At 49.6% G+C, this 22,040-nt stretch overlaps 1 protein-coding gene across 1 annotated transcript; it reads right to left on the bottom strand.

The window, feature by feature from the left end:
• Positions 1-7,513: 7,513 nt before the first annotated feature.
• On the bottom strand, positions 7,514-16,215 carry LOC102118303 (speedy protein E16-like). The gene is made up of 8 exons (XM_074036518.1): positions 16,151-16,215; positions 15,891-16,063; positions 14,705-14,923; positions 12,865-13,083; positions 11,413-11,471; positions 10,063-10,148; positions 7,751-7,994; positions 7,514-7,631 (listed from the first exon to the last, which is right to left on the bottom strand). The coding sequence occupies exons 1-8, from the start codon at positions 16,213-16,215 to the stop codon at positions 7,548-7,550; spliced, it is 1,149 nt and encodes a 382-aa protein (XP_073892619.1). The 3' UTR covers positions 7,514-7,547.
• Positions 16,216-22,040: the final 5,825 nt, after the last annotated feature.

Here is a 22,040-nt window from a genome sequence, read left to right as displayed (position 1 = left end):
AGGGAGAGGTTGCAGTGAGCTGAGATCATGCCACTGCACTCTAGTCTGGGTGACAGAGCAAGACTCTGTCTCAAAAAAAAAAAAAAAAAAAAAAAATTAAAGAGAAGAGAAGAGGAAATTTCCCAGGAAAGTGCCTCGGCTTATTTCCTAAAGAGGTACTGAAGGAAGCAGAGGCATGTGGAGGACTTCCCCACCCCGTGCAGCTATTTGGGCCATGGTGTCTGAAATTTGTTATTTTAGAGTTACCCCTTTGACGACCTTGGAAATGGACTGACTACAGTCATATGTTTAGGCCTCGCCATGGCCCACATCAATGTCAGTATTTCTGTTTGTAGCACATTTGATTTCCTTGTCGTTGGCTGTTAGAAGGCCCTGTTTTCCAGATCACACCATGGACATGGACCACAGAGATTGCGTCTTGTGAGTCTGTAGAAATAGTCAAGGCCTTGTCCTCTCTTAGGCCCAGGGCTCAGGTTAATGCAGATTTTCCTGGCCGCCTGTGCTAAAGTCGCTGCGGGAGGCTCCTGGCTGGTTTCCCAGGAGTAGGTAGACAGCTACATGTCCTGCCCTTCATTGGCCTCTTTTCACGCAGCTCCTATCATCTACAAACCATGTCTTCCTTTTCTTCTTGAACCACATCTTTGTTATTGAAACTCTAGACGGGTGTGGTGGCTATGCCTGTAATCCCAGCACTTTGGGAGGCCAAGGTGGGCGGATCACCTGAGGTCAGGAATTCAAGAACAGCCTGGCCGACATGGCAAAATCACGTCTCTACTAAAAATACAAAAATTAGCCAGGCGTGATGGTAAGACACTTGTAATCCCAGTTTCTGGGGAGGCTGAGGCAGAAGAATTGCTTGAACCCGGAAGGCAGAGGTTGCGGTGAGCCGAGATTGAGCCACTGAACTCCAGCCTGGGCGACAGCAAACTTCATAAAAAAAAAAAAAAAAAAAAGAAAACCTGGATGTCTGCCTCTACTAACTGGGAGGGGTAAATATCAGAGCCTACGGCCGTTTGTGGAGTTTTCTGGAGCTATCTGGGGACACTCTGAGATATGAAGTTGGTGCTGAGGACCACGTGACACCTTTTGCCTCAGGGTCCCAGGACATCAAGTCCTGGAGAGGATTTTTTTTTTTTTTTTTTTTTTTTGAGACGGAGTCTCCCTGTATCGCCCAGGCTGGAGTGCAGTGGCCGTGATCTTGGCTCACTGGAAGCTCCACCTCCCGGGTTCATGCCAATCTCCTGCCTCAGCCTCCCGAGTAGCTGGGACTACAGGCGCCCGCCACCTCGCCCGGCTAATTTTTTGTGTTTTTTAGTAGAGACGGGGTTTCACCGTGTTAGCCAGGATAGTCTCGATCTCCTGACCTTGTGATCCGCCCATCTCGGCCTCCCAAAGTGCTGGGATTACAGGTGTGAGCCACCGTGCCCGACCAAGTCCTGGAGGCACTTTCTCAGTCATTCTAGAAATGCTGACATGGTCTCATCAGTTGAACCTCCCCTTTAGCGTACTCCCATTAAAAGGGGGCTTGCTCATTTCTTTCATTTCTCTCAACAACATATTCCAGCGGTGTTCTAAAGATTCCCTTGCTGTTCTGACATTGGGTCCACACTTGAGAAGGATTGTACTGCTTTTCTTGTTTTTTTTTTTTTTTGAGACGGAGTCTCCCTGTATCGCCCAGGCTGGAGTGCAGTGGCCGTGATCTTGGCTCACTGGAAGCTCCACCTCCCGGGTTCATGCCAATCTCCTGCCTCAGCCTCCCGAGTAGCTGGGACTACAGGCGCCCGCCCCTCGCCCGGCTAGTTTTTTGTATTTTTTAGTGGAGACGGAGTTTCACCATGTTAGCCAGGATGGTCTCGATCTCCTGACCTCGTGATCCGCCCGCCTCAGCCTCCCAAAGTGCTGGGATTACAGGCTTGAGCCACCGCGCCCGGCCTGTACTGCTTTTCTCCAGACTGGGGATGTCTCTCAGCCTCCCAGAGCCGGAGACAGACATTGCTGTTTGCCCAGCCACCTGCAATCCAGGAAGAGAGGCCTCCACAGACATCAGTTCTGATGGTGCCTGGGTCTTAGACTTCCAGCCTCCAGAACTGTGAGAAAATGAATTTCTGCTATTTAAGCCGCCTAGTTATGATATTTTGTTATGGTAGCCCAAGACCCCCCTCCCCACCACCACCACAAGCACATGTGTTTCCTTTATAAATATAAATATAAATATAGAGAGGAGTTTGACCAGGCGCAGTGGCTCACGCTTGTAATCCCAGCACTTTGGGAGGCCGAGGCAGGTGGATCACATGAGGTCAGCAGTTCGAGACCAGCCTGGTCATAATAGTAAAACCCCATCTCTACTAAAAATACAACAATTCGCCGGTCGTGGTGGTGGGTGCCTGTATTTCAACCTACTGCGGAGGCTGAGGCAGGAGAATCGCTTGAACCTGGGAGGTGGAGGTTGCAGTGAGCCGAGATTGAGCCACTGGCATCAGAGCAGCCTGATCATCAGAGTGAGACTCCAACTCAAAAATAAACAAATAAAGAGGAATATTTATGTATTTCTCCCTATATTTACAATATTTATATATATAAGATATATAAATATGTCATATTTATATTTATAAAGCAATCTCTATATTTAATACACTAATACATTAAATATCTATTTTACATACATTATCTATGTGGACATATAAAAAGGAATTTATATGTCTCTTTGCTGGTCGGACACTTCCCTGCTCTTCTTTTCCCAGTGGTTTCTGGCCTTTGTCTCTGATTCCTGGAGACAGCCTCTAAATCCTTGGAATTTCCTGGCTGATGGACATGTCTGTTACTCATGGTGACCCCCCCAGGGTCACACCTGAGTTCATGCCAACCAGAGGACCTGTGGTTGACTCTGGTCAACCACACCAGAACGACCAATCATGTGATTTGAAGGTGGGGACTTTGAGCCACATGGTATCAGGCCGACGTGCCGAAAGGACCTGGGGGGCTGGAGGATGACTCCACTGTCTGGCCAATGATTGAGTCACCAGGCCGTTGGAATCAAATCCCTGGACGTGGAGGCCCAGGCAAACTTCCCTGGTTGGTGATACAGATCAATGTGCTGAGAGGGTGATGCGTCCTGAGGACACAGAAATGTAATCTTTGGGATCCTCTCAGAGTTTCCACTGTGTGTCTCTGCTTTTGTCCGGTCTTAACTTTTGTCAGTGTTCCTCTTATATGAAACTATAAAGAAAGTATCATGCTTGGTTGAGAATAATGGCTCACTCCGGTAATCCCAGCACTTTGGGAGAACGAGGTGGGCAGATCACCTGCGGTCAGGAGTTCGAGACCAACCTGGCCAACATGGTGAAACCCCGTCTCTACTAAAAATACAAAAATTAGCCGGGTGTGATGGCGCACACCTGTAATCCCAGTTACTCGGGAGCCTGAGGCAAGAGAATCGCTTGAATCTGGGAGGCGGAGGTTGCAGTGAGCCAAGACCCCACCACTGCACTCCAGCCTGGGCGACAGAGCGAGACTCCATCCCAAAAACAAAAAAGAAAAAGAAAAAGAGAAAGTATCATGTTCTGCGAGTTGTTATAATTATCAAATCTGAGGCCACTGTGGGAATCTCCAAATTTGTAGCCAGTTGGTGAGAAGTACATGTGGTCTGAGGGCACCAAAGCTTGCAGCTTGCGTCTAAAGTGAGGGCAGCCTAGTGGGGGCTTATGGCCTTAACCTGTGGCCTTTGATGTGACATCAGGGAGTTGACATCAGAATTGCATCACACGGGCCAGGTGTGGTGGCTCATGCTTGTCATCCCAGCACTTTGGGAGGCAAGGTAAGAGGATCGCTTGAGCTTCAGTCTGAGGCCGCAGTGAGCTATGACCGCACCACTGCACCCCAGTCTGGGTAACAGGACAAGACCCCCCCAAAAAAAAAGACTCCAAAAAGAAAAAAGAAAAATCACGAAGAATTGCATGGCAGACTGCCTGTCTTTAACAGCTTTAACTGTTGCAGGGACTGTTTTTTGTTTTTGTGTGTGTGTGTGTATCGAGGGGGCAGACAGAGTCTCGCCCTGTTGCCCAGGCTGGAGTGCAGTGGTGCAATCTCTGCTCGCTACAACCTCCACTTCCCAGGTTCAAGTGATTCTCCCGCCTCAGCCTCCCAAATAGCTGGGATTACAGGTGTGCACCACCACGCCTGGCTAATTTTTGTATTTTTACTAGAGACAGGGTTTCACCCATTAGCCAGCCTGGTCTCGAACTCCTGCTGGGATCACAGGCGTGAGCCACCCTGTCCTGCCACCTTTAGAGTTTTCTTACCACCTGATTTTTCTTCTCTCAGTATCTTTCCCTCATTTCCTGCTTTAAAACTCTAGCTTGGGGTCTGGGCGCAGTAGCTCACGCCTGTAATCCCGGCACTTTGGAAGGCTGAGACGGGCGAGTCACTTGAGGTCAGGAGTTGGAGACCAGCCTGGCCAACATGGTGAAACCCCATCTCTACTATTTTTACAAAAGTTAGTCGGACGTACGGTTGGGTGCCTGTAGTCCCAGCTACTTGGGAGGCTGAGGCAGGAGAATTCGCTTGAATCCAGAGGTGAAAGTTGTAAGGAGCCGAGGTTGTGCCACTGCACTCCAGCCTGGCAGACGGAGCGAGACTCTGTCTCCAAAACAAACAAACAAACAAACAAACAAACAAACAAACAAAACCTCTAGCTTGGGATCGGCCTTCTCTTCTATTATTTTTCTTTTTAAAATAACTTTTAAAAACTAGATGTTGTCCGGGCGCGGTGGCTCACGCCTGTAATCCCAGCACTTTGGGAGGCCAAGGCGGGCAGATCACAAGGTCAGGAATTCGAGACCATCTTGGCTAACACAGTGAAACCCCGTCTCTACTAAAAATACAAAAAATTAGCCAGGCGTGGTGGTGGGTGCCTGTAGTCCCAGCTACTGGGGAGGCCGAGGCAGGAGAATGGCGTGAACCCGGGAGGCGGAGCTTGCAGTGAGCCGAGATCCCGCCACTGCACTCCAGAGCGAGACTCCGCCTCAAAAAAAAATAGATGTTGATGCTATGTTGCTGAGGCTGGCCTCAAACTCCTGGCCTCAAGTGATCCTCCCTCCATGACCTCCAAAAGTGCTGGGAATGTAGGTGTGAGCACTGCACCCAGCCTTGTTTTTTTCTACAAAACAAATGCAGGATTATCTTCCAGAGCTAATTAATATGTTCAAATAACACAATCCCATTAAGGAAAAATGTCACTCGACAGCAAATAATCAATCCAGACCAATATGATCACACTTGCTGTGAAGGTGAGAAAAGTTCATCTTTATTACGTTTCCCCAAGAGACGCACTGCACTGTTCTCTTGAAAACGCACAGCTCATGTCCTCCTTTAGAACACACATCCTCTTTAAAGTAACATACAAACATGCCAATACAAGGTAAAAAATTACATCTGAATTCTCACATTTCAAACGTACACTAAATATCAAATAAAAATTTATTTTTACAAGAATTTAGGGGAACTATCATGTAGCTATAAGTGTAATACATATATTAAGTATCATAGATAAAAAGAATGCTCCGTTCAGCAGCACAAGTAATAATAGATACAAAGATTTAAAGATAAAAGATTTAGCATAAAAAGAATTCTCTCTTAAAAAGGAAAACAAAATTGTGTTTATGTATCTATATCAGCTATAACACCCATCTCACAACTTTATAGGAACAATGTCTATTCAAAAATACCAGTATTTTCAAAATATTTTAAACAAATGTAGTAATAATTCTATGCCCATCTTTATCAAAATAAACCAATAAAATATATAGTCTATATTAGACATGTTAATATATATATCTAAGACATGTTAAAAATCACAACTGAATTCTGACAATTCAATCGTAAGTCTAAACAGCAAATAAAAAATTCTGTGATGAGAACTTAGGGGAACTACCAATAGCTATAAATAGGAGAGATTATTATGTAAGTATCATAGATAAAAAGTGTACTCGCCCCAGAGGTACATGTAATAATACAGAAAACAATTTAAAGATAATAAACGATTTAGGATAAAAAGGATTCTCTCTTAAAATGAAAATAAAGTTATCTTTATGTATATATAACAGCTATAACTCTCATCTAAAAATATACAGGAACTGCATGTTTTAAAAAGTACAACAATTTCCAAACTATTTGAAATAAACCTGTTAATAATTCAGTGGCCCGCATTTTCCAAACAAACCAATAAAATGCATAATGTGCATGAAGCTATCTGTTACGGTCTATGGCACTCATATTTCACAAAGAATTCTGTGCCAATCTGAGTGTCTGCCGTGTGCCTTCAAATGCTCCAGGACTGCGGCAGCCAAGTCCGTAGGAAACAGGACCTCCAGGTTCGGCCCCAGGGAGGTTGGAATTCAGCAATATCAAAAGGGAGGTGGTGCCGCAGGAAGGGGTGGAACCAGAAACACCCCTGGTTTCGCACTGTTCTCTATGGATTCCTAGAAGTAGCTCCCCCCATCCCCCCCCCCCCCCCCGGTCCTAAGAGGACAACGTGATCACTGTATTCAGCTCCTTCTAGAACAGTCCAGGTTCTTCTAGATGATCTGCACAAATGGCTGCTGTCCTCCTTCGTGGTGTCTCCCATTAGCATTGGAATAAAGTTCTTGCTGAAAATCCGCATCTCCCTGGGCCTGGTGTTCTGGAAGTGAGAGAGAGAAGTCACACTTCAGGGAAGCAGCTCTCTAGACAGGAAGGTTATTCATGTCCCATGTCAAGTCTAACTAGAGTTCAGAGCAATTGGGAAATGCAATTTTATCTCCTACCTTTCATTCTATACCCTGCTTCTGAACCATTGTGTTCAACTGTGATACTTAGACTTTGGTGACCCTGACTCCAAAACTCACTCAGTACACCCAAGGTCAGCCCCAGTGATCTTCATAGCAAGGACTTTGGGTGGGTCTGCCCAGGGAGTAGGGCACCTTCAGAGAATGTGGCTTTGGACCTCATCACAGCTGGGGCTTTTGTGTCACTTCAGAGCTAAACTTGTAACCATGCTAGATCCGTTTCCAATGTGACAACATCACGAACCACAAGTCCAGAAGCCTAATCTATCATCCTACCTCCTCATGATGAAGTCTCATGCTCTGCTCAACGTGGTCAGCTGCACAAGATGTAAACCAAAGCTCCACTGAACCCTCAACCCAAATCGGTAACTCAAGTGCGTCAATCATAATGAAGCTCCCCGAACTCAGTATTTGTGATTATTTTTGAGTCAGGGTCTCACTCTGTCGCCCGGGCTGGAGTGCTGTGGCAGGATCAGGGCTCCCTGCAGCCCCGAGCTCCCAGGCTCCAGCGATCCTCCCGCCTCAGCCTCCTGAGTAGTTGGGAGAAGAGATGCCTCCCACATCGCCTAGCTAATTTTTGTTATTTTTGTGGAGAGGGAATCTCGCCACGTTGCCCAGGCTTGAAGCTGGATCAAGCAATTGGGTTCCTCAGATTTCTGAAATAGACCCCAATAGTCTTCCTTTGCCCCAGAGGAAGCAGATGTACCTTCTCTCAGGCCGATGACCTCAGGCCTTCATGGTCCCTGGAGCTCTAGGAAAGGTGGCACGATCTCGCGCCCACACCCAGTGCTCTGGGTCATAAGCCTGGATCTGGAAAAACAAACATCCTTTGAGAAGATGGGGACTCGCTAGGATACCCCTCCCTGCCCTCCTCCAGCCTCCAGCCCACCCGATTCCTCCCCATCTCCACCTCCCCATGCCCCACCCACCTCCTCCAACTCCTCCAGGGAAACCCAGGCCCTGAAGCGCATGGAACGGAAGAACTGGAACCGAAGCTTATGGAACAAGGCTTTCTGAGAGCGGGTCTTCCCGGCCCTCCAGCGCATGGAACGGAAGAACTGGAACCGACGCTTACGGAACCAGGGTATCTGAGAGCGGTTCTTCCTGTACAGGAAGTAGATGATGTTTTGTTTGGGGGTCTCGCTGTCCTCCTCCATGTCATTGGCCAGGTAGCTGGGGACAGAAATCAGGTTACTGCTTAGGGGCACCACCAGGAGATACCTCCGGCTGAGGTCAGCTTCCCAGAGGAGGGCAGGGGACCGTCCTCCGCTCAGGACTGACACCCACCCTGCAGAGAGTCACGCCTTCCTCAGAGGGCTCTGCTGGACAGAGACCTGCTGAAGGGCGTCTCCCACTCCTTCAGGATGGAGACAAAAACCCAACTGGCGACCAAGAGTGGTGGCTTACGCTTAGAATCCCAGCACATTGGGAGGCCAAAGCAGGAGGATCACTTGAAGCCAGAAGTTTGAGATGGGGCTGGGCAACATAGCAAGACCCTCATCTCTATTAAAAATATAAAAAATATGCTGGACATGGTGGCTCATGCCTGTAATCCCAGCACTTTGGAAGGCTGAAGCAGGTGGATCGCTTGAGACCAGGAGTTTGAGACCAGCCTGGTCAACATGGAGAAACCCCATCTCTACTAAAAATACAAAAATCAGCCTGGTGCGATGGCACGCCCATTAGTCCTAGCTACTCAAGAGGCTGAAGCATAAGAATTGTGTGAACCCAGTAGGCAGAGGTTGCAGTGAGCCGAGATTGAGCCACTCCATTCCAGCCTGAGGGGCACAGCAACACTCTGTCTCAATAAGTAAATAAATAAATAAATAAATAAATAAATAAACTGTCTAGGTGTGGTGGCACAGCTCTGTAGTCGGAGTTAATCAAGAGGCTGAGGTGGGAGGATCGCTTGAGTCCAGGATATAGAGGCTGCACTGAGCTATGATCTCAACACTGCACTCCAGCTTGGGGGACAGGGCAAGTCTGTCTCAAAAAAATAAAAGAAACTGGATACATTGATATTTTGCCAGGACCCTGCCTTCTACATTCATCTAGTCTAATGAGACTGGGAGAAATCAGGGCAGATGACCTAATCCCAATGTCACATTATCATAGGATGTAACTGGAGAGCTACGGGCATGCCGAAGTTGGAAGATGACGGAAGGCACGACAGAGGCTGTGGGGTGAACTGACTTCAAGGACTGTGTCCTTCCCTTCAGAACCACATGTGTGCGGGACACCCAGACAGAAAACACAAACGCAAAGTCAGTGGAGGGCATTTGGAAGGAGCAGTGAAGCCAAGCCAGGAAACACCAAAATGGCAAGCCAGTGTGGTTGTAGAGATTGTAGAGAGGGTGGAATTGGCACTGTGGACCCTGGCCTCGATTTAGAAAGACATCAGCTAAGGCAGTTGTTCAGGTGGGCAGTGAGGGCGTTGTGCTTTGGAAAGATGCTCAGGCTGCACTAGGAAGCCCCCTGGCTTGGGGAGAGACTCCAGGAGACCCTGTCAGGGAGCATTTGACAGTGGATTCGAGTGATGCAGGGGGGACCTGAACTGTGGTCTCCATCATGGGAACCCGGAGGAGGTCGATGGCGTTTGCAGTTGATGTGGGAAGGAGAGAGAGAAGAATCAGAAAGGCTGCTTCTGGGGGAAGTGTCATGTCCACTCCTCCGCTCCTTTTCCCTTTTCTTCTCCCCTTAGGAGTGGTTTATGGTTCCTTTTGTTTTATTCTTTTATTTGTACACCAGCGTTGGAGTTTGTTTTTTTGGCTTTTTTTTTTTTTTTGGGAAAAAGTCTCACTCTGTCACCCAGGCTGGAGTGCAGTGGCTCAACCTTAGCTCACTGCAACCTCCCCGTCCTGGGTTCAAGGGGTTCTCTTGCCTCAGCCTCCTGAGTAGCTGGGATTACAGGTGCACACCACCGTGCCCGGCTAATTTTTCTATTTTTAGTAGAGACGGGGTTTGGCCATGTTGGCCAGGCTGGTCTCAAACTCCTGACCTCAGGTGATCCGCCTGCCTTGGCCTCCCAAAATGTTGGGATTACAGGCATGAACCACCTCGCCCAGCCTGAGTTTGTTTTTAGAAACAACACTCTAAGAACAAGATAGTATAATCCTGTCTTTTTTGTACACAGAGTAAAGAGGACAAACAGGTGAAAGGATAAATGAAAGGCTGGAATCCCACCTCCCCCGCTGTCCCAGGGCATTGGATATTGATGGATAGGAGGAAGCAAACCACTCACAGAGCCAGGAAGAAATGAATGCGTTGGTATTGCCAGGAGAAGAGGCCGGCCCGGCTAAAATATGCTATGACCATAGCCAGGAGATACTGATGGAGACAAACGAACACAGAGAGGGAGAGGTCACATCTTGGAAGAGGAAGATTGTGGAGAGGGGGAATGAGGGTCTGGGGAAGGGCTGCACCTCTGAGAAGGGACCTCAGTGTTGGGGTAGCTGTACTTATTTGGAAATGGCGGGTTGGAGGGATATTTGAAGGTTGGATGCAAATCTGAGAAGCCGGAGGAAGGGTTTTCGGTGATGCTCCCAGGATGGTGGGCTCCAGATGGGATCTTTGGAGGGGGTGTGTCTAGGTGGGCTGGTGTCAGGAGGGTCTTTTGTGTGCCAGGCAGAGAAGTGTCCCAAAGAGCTGAGAGTAGAGGGGCCAGGAGCTCCAGGACTGCGGCCAGACTGTGGCCCAGGGCTCAGATCCCAGAGGACCCGTAGGAGAGATGGGCTGTTCATTCACTTGGCAAGAGACCAGCAGAGTCCTGAGAGAGATGCTGACAAATCATAAAAAGACCAAGAACAGCTGGGAGTGGCGGCTCAAGCCTGTGATGCCGGTACTTTGAGAGGTGGAGACAGGAGGATCACGTGAGCCCAACAGTTCGAGAACAACCTGGGCAACATAGCAAGACTCTGTTTCTACAAAGATTTCAAAAATTCATTGAGCATGGTGGCATGTGCTAGTCCCAGCTCCTCAGGAGACTGAGTAAAGACGATTGCTTGAGCCTAGGAATTAGAGGCTTCAGTGCGCTGTGATCATGCCACTGCACTCCATCCTGGGGAGCAGAGCTAGACTCTCAGAAAAAAAAAAATGTGTGGGTGCCAAGACTCAAGATTGTGGGAGCTGGTCGGGCACAGTGGCTGACGTCTGTAATCTCAGCACTTTGGGAGGCCAAGGTGGGTGGATCACCTGAGGTCAGGTGTTCAGGACCAACCTGGCCAACATGGCAAAACCCCGTCTCTACTAAAAACACAAAAATTAGCCAGGCGTGGTGGTTCACGTCTGTAATCCCAGCTGCTTGGAGGCTGAGGCAGGACAATCACTTGAACCTGGGAGGCGTCGGCTACAGTGAGTCAAGATCAAGACACTGCCCTCCAACCTGGACAACAGAGCAAGACTCTCTCTCTCTCTCTCTCTCTCTCTCACACACACACACACACACACACACACACACACACACACACACACACAAAGACTGTAGGAGTATCTGGTGGGAGGTGGTGGAGGGAGAACTGTGGGTTTGAAAGCGGTGCCCTCCCCCAGGCCGTGCATTAGAACAGGAGCACAGTTACATGGAGAACAACCTTACCTTGTCCGACACCCTCAGATCTTTGTCCCAGGCCAGGAATCTTTTAATGACAGGATCCTCTGTGATTAGAGAGCAGATGTCAGCGTGAGAAGCAGGGCAGGGTTTCCGTGGGAGCAGCAGGGCAGCGAGGAGAAGTGTGCCTCCCGGGGGGAAGTCTCAGGATTGTGGCCACGGGAGAGGGGGATGGGAGAGGGGAGAATGACTTTCACTGGGCAAGGGAGAGAGGCTCCTGCTCTGAGACTCCCCTGGGAAGAGGCCGAAGGAGACCCTGGGTGTGAGAATCTACAGGATGTAGGGCTGGGAATAAGCCAGGACACCCTCCCAGCAGACCCGGAGGGACCGCTGCAGAGTCATAAAGGAATTCCCATCATTTCCTCATGAGACAGTCACATCAGGGTGTGATCATGGCCTTGGTCCCCCTAAGTGTCCCCCACTATGGATGGAGACACTTAGGTTTAGAAAAGTTAGTAAGAGACATTGAATTTCAGAGGGCATAGCTGAAACCGCTGTCTTTGTTTATTGATTTTGTTTTTCTTTATTAGATTTTTATTTTTATTTATTTATTAATTTATTAATAAATAATTTTAATCTCAAATAATAAATAATTTGAGAAAGAGTCTCACTCTGTGGGCCAGGCTGGAGTGCAGTGGCACGATCTCGGCTCACTGCAACCTCTGCCTCCCGGGTTTAAGCAATTCTCCTGTCTCAGCCTCCCGAGTAGCTGGGATTACAGGCATAAGCTATCATGCCCAGCCTTGGTTTTTCTTTTGAGACAGGGTTTTGCTCTGTCACCCAGGCTGGAGTGCAGTGCTGCAGTCATAGCTCATTACATCCTCAAAGTCCTGAGTTTGGCCGGGCGCGGTGGCTCAAGCCTGTAATCCCAGCACTTTGGGAGGCCGAGACGGGCGGATCACGAGGTCAGGAGATTGAGACCATCCTGGCGAACACGGTGAAACCCCGTCTCTACTAAAAAATACAAAAAACTAGCCGGGCGAGGTGGCAGGCGCCTGTAGTCCCAGCTACTCGGGAGGCTGAGGCAGGAGAATGGCGTAAATCCGGGAGGCGGAGCTTGCAGTGAGCTGAGATCCGGCCACTGCACTCCAGCCCGGACGACAGAGCCAGACTCCGTCTCAAAAAAAAAAAAAAAAAAAAAGTCCTGAGTTCAAGCAATCCTCTTGCCTCAGCCTCCCAACGTGCTGGGATCTCAGGCGTGAGCCACCACGCCTGGCCCGAAACCAAACTTTCTTATCCCACGCGCTGACCTTTATCAAGTCTAGCCTAATCCTTTATCATCTCCTGAGCGTCCCTCATGAATGATCACTTCCGAGTCCTCCCGCATGGAGAGCTCACCCACTGGGGGCATATTTTTCCCATTGGAAAAGAGTGGTTATTGGAAGTTTCCTCTTTTTAGAAAGAACAGGATTGGAGGTGCTCTCTGGGGTGTCCTCCTACCAAGCAGCCTGTTGAAGGCCTCGTGGTGCTCGGGGAGCACAGGCGACACTCGCCGTCGCTTCAGCTTCATCTTGAGGCCACACAGCGTCTCCACCACCCAGGTCTCCTCAGGTTCAGGGGAGAGCTCCTTCTCTGGCTCCTCCTCAGACTGGTCCGACCACTCCCTCTTCCTTTTCCAGCAAACGGACCTACATGAGGGTCTGGGATCTACCCCAAGGGCTGAGTAAAGAAACCAGACCGCCGTGTAATGCTTCTGCAACTGATCACCTTAGACCCCGACCCCAAACCCCAAAGCACTCTCCATCCTCCCCAGCCTTGCAGACTGCTGGCTTCTCCATGCCATCTTTCCTTCTGTCAGTCTCCTCTCCTGAGCCCCATGTGCTGCTCCGTCTCCTCCCCATTCTCCCATTTCTCTGTCCTCAGAAGACTTTGTCCTTCCCTGGTCCCTGGCTCTCTGAGTCCCTTCTTTTTTTTTTTTTTTTTTTTTTTTTTTAGACACAGTCTTGCTTTGTGGCCTAGGCTGGAGTGTAGTGGTGCGATCTCGGCTCACTGCAACCTCTGTCTCCCCAGTTCCAGTGGTTCTCCTGCCTAAGCCTCCCAAGTAGCTGGGATTACAAGTGCCCGCCATAATGCCCAGCTCATTTTTGTACTTCTAGAAGAGACAAGGTTTCAACACGTTGGCCAGGCTGGTCTCAAACTCCTGGCCTCAAGTGATCCACCTGCCTTGGCCTCCCAGAGTGCTGGGATTACAGGTGTGAGCCACTACACCCTGCCTCAGTACCTCCATTCCTCCCACACACCCTCCTCACATGCTCCTTCTGGGCCCTTCCTTCTTCTTCTTCTCTTTTTTTTTTTTTTTTTTTAGACAGGTTCTCACTCTATCACCCAGACTGGACTTCAGGGATGCTATCTTGGCTCAAAGCAACCTCCGCCTCCCGGGTTCAAGTGATTCTCCTGTCTCAGCCTCCCGAGTAGCTGGGATTACAGGCGTGCACCATCACGCCTGGCTAATTTTTGTATTGTTAGTATAAGTGAGGTTTCGCTATATTGGTCTGGTTGGTCTCAAACAACTGACCTCAAGTGATCCACCCATCTCGGCCTCCCAAAGTACTGGGATTACAGGCATGAGCTACCACACCTGGGCTTTGTTTTTCTTTGGACACAGGGTTTGCTCGGTTACCCAGGCTGGAGTGTAGTGGTACAGTCATAGCTCACTGCAGCCTCAAAGTCCTGAGTTCAAGGAGTCCCCTTGACTCAGCCTCCCAATGTGCTGGTATCTCAGGCGTGAGCCACAGCGCCTGACCTGAAACCAAGCTTTTTTTTTTTCTTCCTTTTTTTTTGAGACGGAGTCTCGCTCTGTCGCCCAGGCTGGAGTGCAGTGGTACGATCTCGGCTCACTGCAAGCTCTGCCTCCCGGGTTCACGCCATTCTCCTGCCTCAGCCTCCCGAGTAGCTGGGACTACAGGCGCCTGCCACCAGGCCTGGCTAATTTTTTGTATTTTTAGTAGAGATGGATTTCACCGTGTTAGCCAGGATGGTCTCGATCTCCTGACCTTGTGATCCGTCTGCCTCGGCCTCCCAAAGTGCTGGGATTACAGGCGTGAACCACGGTGCCCAGCTGAAACCAAGCTTTCTTATCCCAAGCGCCCACCTTTATCAAGTCTAGCTAATCCTCTATCATCTCCTAAGCGTCCCTCATGAATAATCACTTCCGAGTCCTCCCGCATGGAGAGCTCACCCACTGGGGGCATATTTTTCCCATTGGAAAAGAGTGGTTATTGGAAATTTCCTCTTTTTTAGAAGAACAGGATTGGAGGTGCTGTCTGGGGTGTCCTCCTACCAAGCTGGCTGTTGAAGGCCTCGTGGTGCTCAGGGAGCACGGGCGACACTCGCCGTTGCTTCAGCTTCATCTTGAGGCCACACAGCGTCTCCACCACCCAGGTCTCCTCAGGTTCAGGGGAGAGCGCCTTCTCTGGCTCCTCCTCAGACTGGTCCGACCACTCCCTCTTCCTTTTCCAGCAAAGGGACCTACATGAGGGGCTGGGATCTACCCCAGGGGCTGAGTAAAGAAACCAGACCGCCGTGTAATGCTTCTGCAACTGATCACCTTAGACCCCGACCCCAAACCCCAAAGCACTCTCCCTCCTCCCCAGCCTTGCAGACTGCTGGCTTCTCCAAGCCATCTTTCCTTCTGTCTGTCTTATCTGCTGAGCCCCATGTGCCGCTCCTTCTCCTCCCCATTCTTTCATTTCTCTGTCCTCAGAACACATCCTCATGTTCTTCCCTAGTCCCTAGCTCTCTGAGTCCCTCCTTTTTTTTTGTTTCGAGACAGAATCTTGCTTTGTCGCCGAGGCTGGAGTGTAGTGGTGCAATCTCAGCTCACTGCAGCATCCATCCCCCGGATTCCGGTTATTCTCCTGCCTCAGCCTCTCTGGTAGCTGGGATTACAGGTGCCTGCGATAATGCCCAGCTCAATTTTGTATTTTTAGTAGAGACGGGGTTTCACCATCTTGGCCAGGCTGATCTCAAACTCCTGGCCTCAAGTGATCCTCCTGCCTTGGCCTCCCAAAGTGCTGGGATTACAGGTGTTAGCCACTGCACCTGGCCTGAGTTTCTCCATTTTTCCCACACACCCTCCTCAGGTTCTCCTTCCTGACCTCTGACCCTTTTTTTTTTTTCTTTTTTTTGAGACAGCGTCTCACTCTTTCACACAGACCAGAGTGCAGTAGCGCGATCTCGGCTCACTACAACCTCTTCCTCCCAGGCTCAAGTGATTCTCTTGTCTCAACCTTCCAAGTAGCTGGGATTACAGGCACGCACCATTACCACCTGGCTAATTTTTGTACTTTTAGTAGAGACGGGGTTTCACCATGTTGGCCAGGCTGGTCTTGAACTCCTGACCTCAGGTGATCTGCCTGCCTTGGCCTCCCAAAGTGTTGGGGTTACAGGCGCGAGCCACCGCACCCAGCTCCCTTCCTTCGAGTTAGTCAATCCTGTCCCACCTCTTCTTGCTCCAGTCCCCTCACCTGATGGTCCCGACACTTCATCATCCACCACCTCCTGGAGGGAGTACTCCGAGGTGTTCGGCTGGGGGCTCTCCTCCTTATCCTCGGGGAGCAGGGTCGTGATCTTTCCCAAAATCTGTTCCATCCCACGGAACCTAGTCTCTGTTCTGTCCAAGGCCTTCTTCTGGACTCTGCTAGGAGCCAGAAGAGTGTGTTATGAATTCTCGAGGCTGGGAGAAGTCAGGAGTGGCGAACAGCTCTGAGAAGATACTGTTGTCCACCTCAGCTTCCAGGCGCCGACGGAGTCCGGTCCTCCAATCAGGAAGGTTGGAATCTCTGATGTCATTGGCCATTCCAACCTGGCAACCAGTTTGAAGAAAAACACATGTAACTGCCAGGCTGATCTCTTGTCCTGGAGATGCTGAGTGAATGGTATCTCCTGCCACTGTCCCGATCTCAGACCACTGTCCACAAGCATCTTCAGTGTCTCCGTATCCCTCTGTTCCCTGTCCCAGCAGAGGCTGTGTCCTCTCCACTCAAAGCCTGAGGCATGGTGGGGTCTCCTCTTCTCTGTACATGTCCATTTCAGAGTCCAGTGTGGTGGGAGAGGGAACAGGGTGGGAAAGAACTAGGGTAAGCAGAAACGATGAAACCTTACAAGAGTGAGATGATCATGTACAAGAGATCCCAGGAACACTGACTTGATGAAAAAGTCACATCAGAGCACTCAGTTTGGCAGACCTTTTCTGCCGAATGTTCACTGACATTCACTGTCCGAGATTCTGTACTGGGGGTACACACGTCCTCTGCCCTAAGAGACATTTTGAGGTCTGAAAATCATAGGAATCTGCCCATGAGCTCACACATATTTTCACTGGTGTCCCCAATTTCAGGGAGTCCATGGATTGCCTAAAGCCAGCCCTTCCAGTTCGGCTAAGAAATTCTAGTTTATATATCAAGTTTTGTATCATATGTATTGCTCTGAACTCAGGAATTTCCCTACCATTTATGGATTCTATGAATAAAATATCGCATGTACAAAAAGACTAAATCGAAAAATCTCAGCTCTGTGCAGTGGCTCGTGCTTGTAATCCCAGCACTTTGGGTGGCCAAGGGAGGAAGACTGCCTGAGGCCAGCAGTTCAAGACCAGTGTAGGCAACATAGCAAGACCCCATCTCTAAAAAAACAAAACCAAACCAAATTAGCCAGGTGTGGTGGCTGGCACCTGTGTGCCAACTACTTGGGAGACTCATGTGATAGGAAGATGGCTTGAGCCCAGGAGTTAGAAGCTGCAGTGAGCTATGATCTGGCCTCCACACTCCAGTCTGGGCAACACAGCAAAACGTTGTGTCAAAAAAATTTTTTTTTTTTTTTTTTGAGACAGAGTCTCGCTCTGCCGCCCGGGCTGGAGTGCAGTGGTCGGATCTCAGCTCACTGCAAGCTCCGCCTCCTGGGTTTTCGCCATTCTCCTGCCTCAGCCTCCCGAGTAGCTGGGACTACAGTCGCCCGCCACCTCACCCGGCTATTTTTTTATATTTTTTAGTAGAGACGGGGTTTCACCGTGTTAGCCAGGATGGTCTCGATCTTCTGACCTCGTGATCCGCCCGTCTCGGCCTCCCAAAGTGCTGGGATTACAGGCTTGAGCCACCGCACCTGGCCTTTTTTTTTTTTTTTTGAGATGGTGTCTCACTCTGTCACTCAGGCTGGAATGCAGTAGCATAATCTCGGCTCACTGCAACCTCTGCCTTCCAGGTTCAAGTGATTCTCCTGCCTCAGCCTCCCAAGTAGCTGGGATTACAGATGTGCACCCCCACACCCGGCTAATTTTTTCTGTATTTTTAGTAGAGACGGATTTCAACATGTTGGCCAGGCTGGTCTCGAACTTCTGACCTCTGGTGATCTGTCTGCCTCGGCTTCTTAAAGTGGTAGGATTACAGGCATGTGCCACCGTGCCTGGTTTGCCCATTTTTTGACAATGTGTCAACATCACGTAAGATGGGCACTGCCTCAGTGTAGTGTGTCTAGACAAGGTGGCCAGAAGAGAGAGGAATATGCAAACCAGGCTTGAAGATGAGTTAAATCAGAGCGTTTCATTCCACAAAAGAGAAATTTTAATGGTGTCAGAACATTGATCTTCTAATCTTTGAAAGCCTTTTAACCAGGAGAGAGACAGCAAACTGTTTTGTTGTAGAAAGACCCACCCAGCTCTGACGGTTTAAAGGGTCATGAATGCAAATTTGAACTCTAGAAAAGCAGAGCTTCCTAACGATGAGACTTCCACAGCACTGGGATCTGCTTCCTCGTTCAGTTTGTGCCTTTCCCATGAGCGAGAGACTCCCAGGAGAGCCGCAGCCCGCTAGGAAGCCGTGTGGGACTCACTCACAGCTTCTTTTTTTTCAGACGGAGTTTTGCTCTTGTTGCCCAGGCTGCAGTGCAATGGTGCAATCTTGACTCGCTGCAACCTCTGCACCCTGAGTTCAAGTGATTCTCCAGCCCACCACTCCCAAGTAGCTGGGATACAGGCACCCGCCACGATGCCTGGCTAAATAATGAAACGCTCTGATTTAACTCATCTTCAAGCCTGGTTTGCATATTCCTCTCTCTTCTGGCCACCTTGTCTAGACACACTACACTGAGGCAGTGCCCATCTTACGTGATGTTGACACATTGTCAAAAAATGGGCAAACCAGGCACGGTGGCACATGCCTGTAATCCTACCACTTTAAGAAGCCGAGGCAGACAGATCACCAGAGGTCAGAAGTTCGAGACCAGCCTGGCCAACATGTTGAAATCCGTCTCTACTAAAAATACAGAAAAAATTAGCCGGGTGTGGGGGTGCACATCTGTAATCCCAGCTACTTGGGAGGCTGAGGCAGGAGAATCACTTGAACCTGGAAGGCAGAGGTTGTAGTGAGCCGAGATTATGCTACTGCATTCCAGCCTGAGTGACAGAGCGAGACACCATCTCAAAAAAAAAAAAAGGCCAGGTGCGGTGGCTCAAGCCTGTAATCCCAGCACTTTGGGAGGCCGAGACGGGCGGATCACGAGGTCAGGAGATAGAGACCATCCTGGCTAACACGGTGAAACCCCGTCTCTACTAAAAAGTACAAAAAACTAGCCGGGCGAGGTGGCGGGTGCCTGTAGTCCCAGCTACTCCGGAGGCTGAGGCAGGAGAATGGCGTAAACCCGGGAGGCCGAGCTTGCAGTGAGCTGAGATCCGGCCACTGCAGTCCAGCCTGGGTGACAGAGCCAGACTCCGTCTCAAAAAAAAAAAAAAAAAAAGACTAGCCCAGATTTGGTCTGATACATTCAAAAAAAAGCAAAACAGCCACCTCTGACCTTTTCTTTTCCTGCAATGATGCAGTTTCATACAACAATGGCTGTAGGTATGCTGCCGAAATATCATTCAAGTGAAACAGAAGGGCTTTCCTGGCCAGACACAGTGGTCACTCCTGTAATCCCAACACTTTGGTTGGCCAAGGTGGGAGGATTTGTTGCGGCCAGGAGTTCAAGGCTGCAGTGAGCTGTGATCCCACCACTGCATTCCAGGCTGGGCATCAGAGTGAGGCCTGTCTCTAAAAAACTCTTCGCTCCCCAAAAGGATTTGCAAATACCAGCCTTTCGGGATGACACGAAGGAACATTAAGATGCAGATGCTGGGACCCAGCCCTATTGATTGTAGTTCAGAAACTGAGGTGGGGCCTGATTTAACTCCCTCACTGGAATCCATTCAGGTTTGGAACTTTCTTGGTTGGACAGTGCAAGAGAGATCATAAAGCAAAGCCGCTGTGGACTGAAATGAGCAGACAAGGTTTTCTGAGCGTGGTGAAATATGATTTGGGCCTCACTTGGGAGGGCTGTGGCCAGGCCTTGAGTCCTCGGCTCAGTGGGACCTTCTGAAACAGCCTCCAAGCCGCGCCCCCGCTTCCTTTGGATGACCCCCTCCAGCGGCATTGGTGCCGATGGGAATAAGTAGACCTGCAGCGGAAGTTCAGCCCTGCAGCGGAAGTCTCAGCCCTGCAGCCTCCCCGCACCTGACCGGGCTCTGGTCGTGCTGCCGTCTCTGCGGTTCTCTGCGGAGTCATGGTTTCTGTACCTTGAAGAGAACTTCCCCTTCTGGGACCCAGACACCCTGGAAACCCTGAGGAAAAAAGCGAATGAAATTACTGAAGACAACTCTGTGGCGGGGAGATGGAAAAGAGGCTCTTTGGGTTTTTTTTATTTTTTTTATCTTTTTATTTTTTTGAGACAGAGTCTCGCTCTTGTCATCCAGAGTGGATTGTAATGGCTCAATCTCGGCTCACTGCAATCTCTGCCTCCCACGGTCAAGCGGTTCTCGTGCCTCAGCCTCCAGAGCAGCTGGGACAATAGGGGCAAACCACCATGCCCAGCTAATTTTTGTACTTGTAGTACAGATGGGGTTTCACCATATTGCCCGGGCTGGTCTCGAACTCCTGGTCTCAAGCAATCCGCCTGCCTTGGCCTCCCAAAGTGCTAGGACTACAGGTACGAGCCGCCGTGCCCAGCCCTCACTGTATGGATTTTCTTTTTTTTTTTTTTTTTTTTGAGACGGAGTCTCGCTCTGTCGCCCAGGCTGGAGTGCAGTGGCGCGATCTCGGCTCACTGCAAGCTCCGCCTCCTGGGTTTACGCCATTCTCCTGCCTCAGCCTCCTGAGTAGCTGGGACTACAGGCGCCCGCCACCGCGCCCGGCTAATTTTTTGTATTTTTAGTAGAGACGGGGTTTCACCGTGGTCTCGATCTCCTGACCTTGTGATCCGCCCGCCTTGGCCTCCCAAAGTGCTGGGATTACAGGCGTGAGCCACCGCGCCCGGCCCACTGTATGGGTTTTCCAAAAAAAAAAAAAAAAAGAGTAAATTTATCTTATTTGGCCAAAAGGTAAATTAACCTTTTCTCCTCTCCTTTTTTTTTTTTTTTTTTTTTCTTTTTTTGAGATGGAGTCTTGCTCAGTCACCCAGGTTGGAGTGCAGTGGTGTGATCTTGGTTCACTGCAACCTCTGCCTCCTGGGTTCACACTGTTATCCTGCTTCAGCCTCCTGAGTACCTGAGACTACAGGTGCCCGCCACCATGCCCCGCTAATTTTTTTTTTTTTTGTATTTTTTTTTTTTTTAGATGGAGTCTCGCTCTGTCGCCCGGGCTGGAGTGCAGTGGCCAGATCTCAGCTCACTGCAAGCTCCGCCTCCTGGGTTTACGCCATTCTCCTGCCTCAGCCTCCCCAGTAGCTGGGACTACAGGCACCCGCCAACTCACCCGGCTAGTTTTTTGTATTTTTTAGTAGAGACAGGGTTCACCGTGTTAGCCAGGATGGTCTCGATCACCTGACCTCGTGATCCGCCCGTTTCGGCCTCCCAAAGTGCTGGGATTACAGGCTTGAGCCACCGCGCCTGGCCTTTTTTTTTGTATTTTTAGTAAAGATGGGGTTTCACTGTGTTAGTCAGGATGGTCTCCATCTCCTGACTTCATGATCCACCCGCCTCGGCCTCCCAAAGTGCTGGGAATACAGGCGTAAGCCACCGTGCCTGGCCTCTCCTCTCCTTTTTAAAGAGTATTTCCTTGATAAACCTTGTAATATAAATAATTTTTGTGCCTTTGATATGTATCTAAATCTTTTAAAAAGGTAAATGAACTTCTTGCCAACATTGCAACCCAGTTACAACCCAGGAATTTTTTTTTTTTTTTTTTTGAGTCATAATCTCGCCTGTCACCCAGGCTGGAGTGCAGTGGTACGATCTTGGCTCACTGCAACCTCCACTTCCCGGGTTCAAGCAATTCTCCCATCTCAACCTCCTGAGTAGCTGAGACTACAGGCACCTGCCGCCATGCCTGGCTAATTTTTGTATTTTTATTAGAGACAGGGTTTTACCTTGTTGGTCTGGCTGATCTTGAACTCCTGACCTCAGGTGATCTACCTGCCTTGGCCTCTCAAAGTGCTGGGATTACAGGCCTGAGCCATGGCGCCCGGCCACAACCCAGGAATTTTTTTTTCTTAAGAGCCTGAGAGTCTTGTCTTTGAAATGTAAACCTCGAGGAAGGTAGTGTCCCTATCCTCCTGTTGCCTAGGGAGTTTAGCCTAGGCACCTTGAGCTGTTACTACCTGCTCGTCAAGGAGATATGAGAAGTTTTATTTTTTCATCAGATACAGGTAATTAA

Source organism: Macaca fascicularis, chromosome 3 (genome assembly GCF_037993035.2).
Source record: "Macaca fascicularis isolate 582-1 chromosome 3, T2T-MFA8v1.1".
NCBI classification, from domain to species: domain Eukaryota; kingdom Metazoa; phylum Chordata; class Mammalia; order Primates; family Cercopithecidae; genus Macaca; species Macaca fascicularis.
Note: the sequence above shows the minus strand (reverse complement) of the source record. Positions and strands in the feature narration are given on the sequence as shown.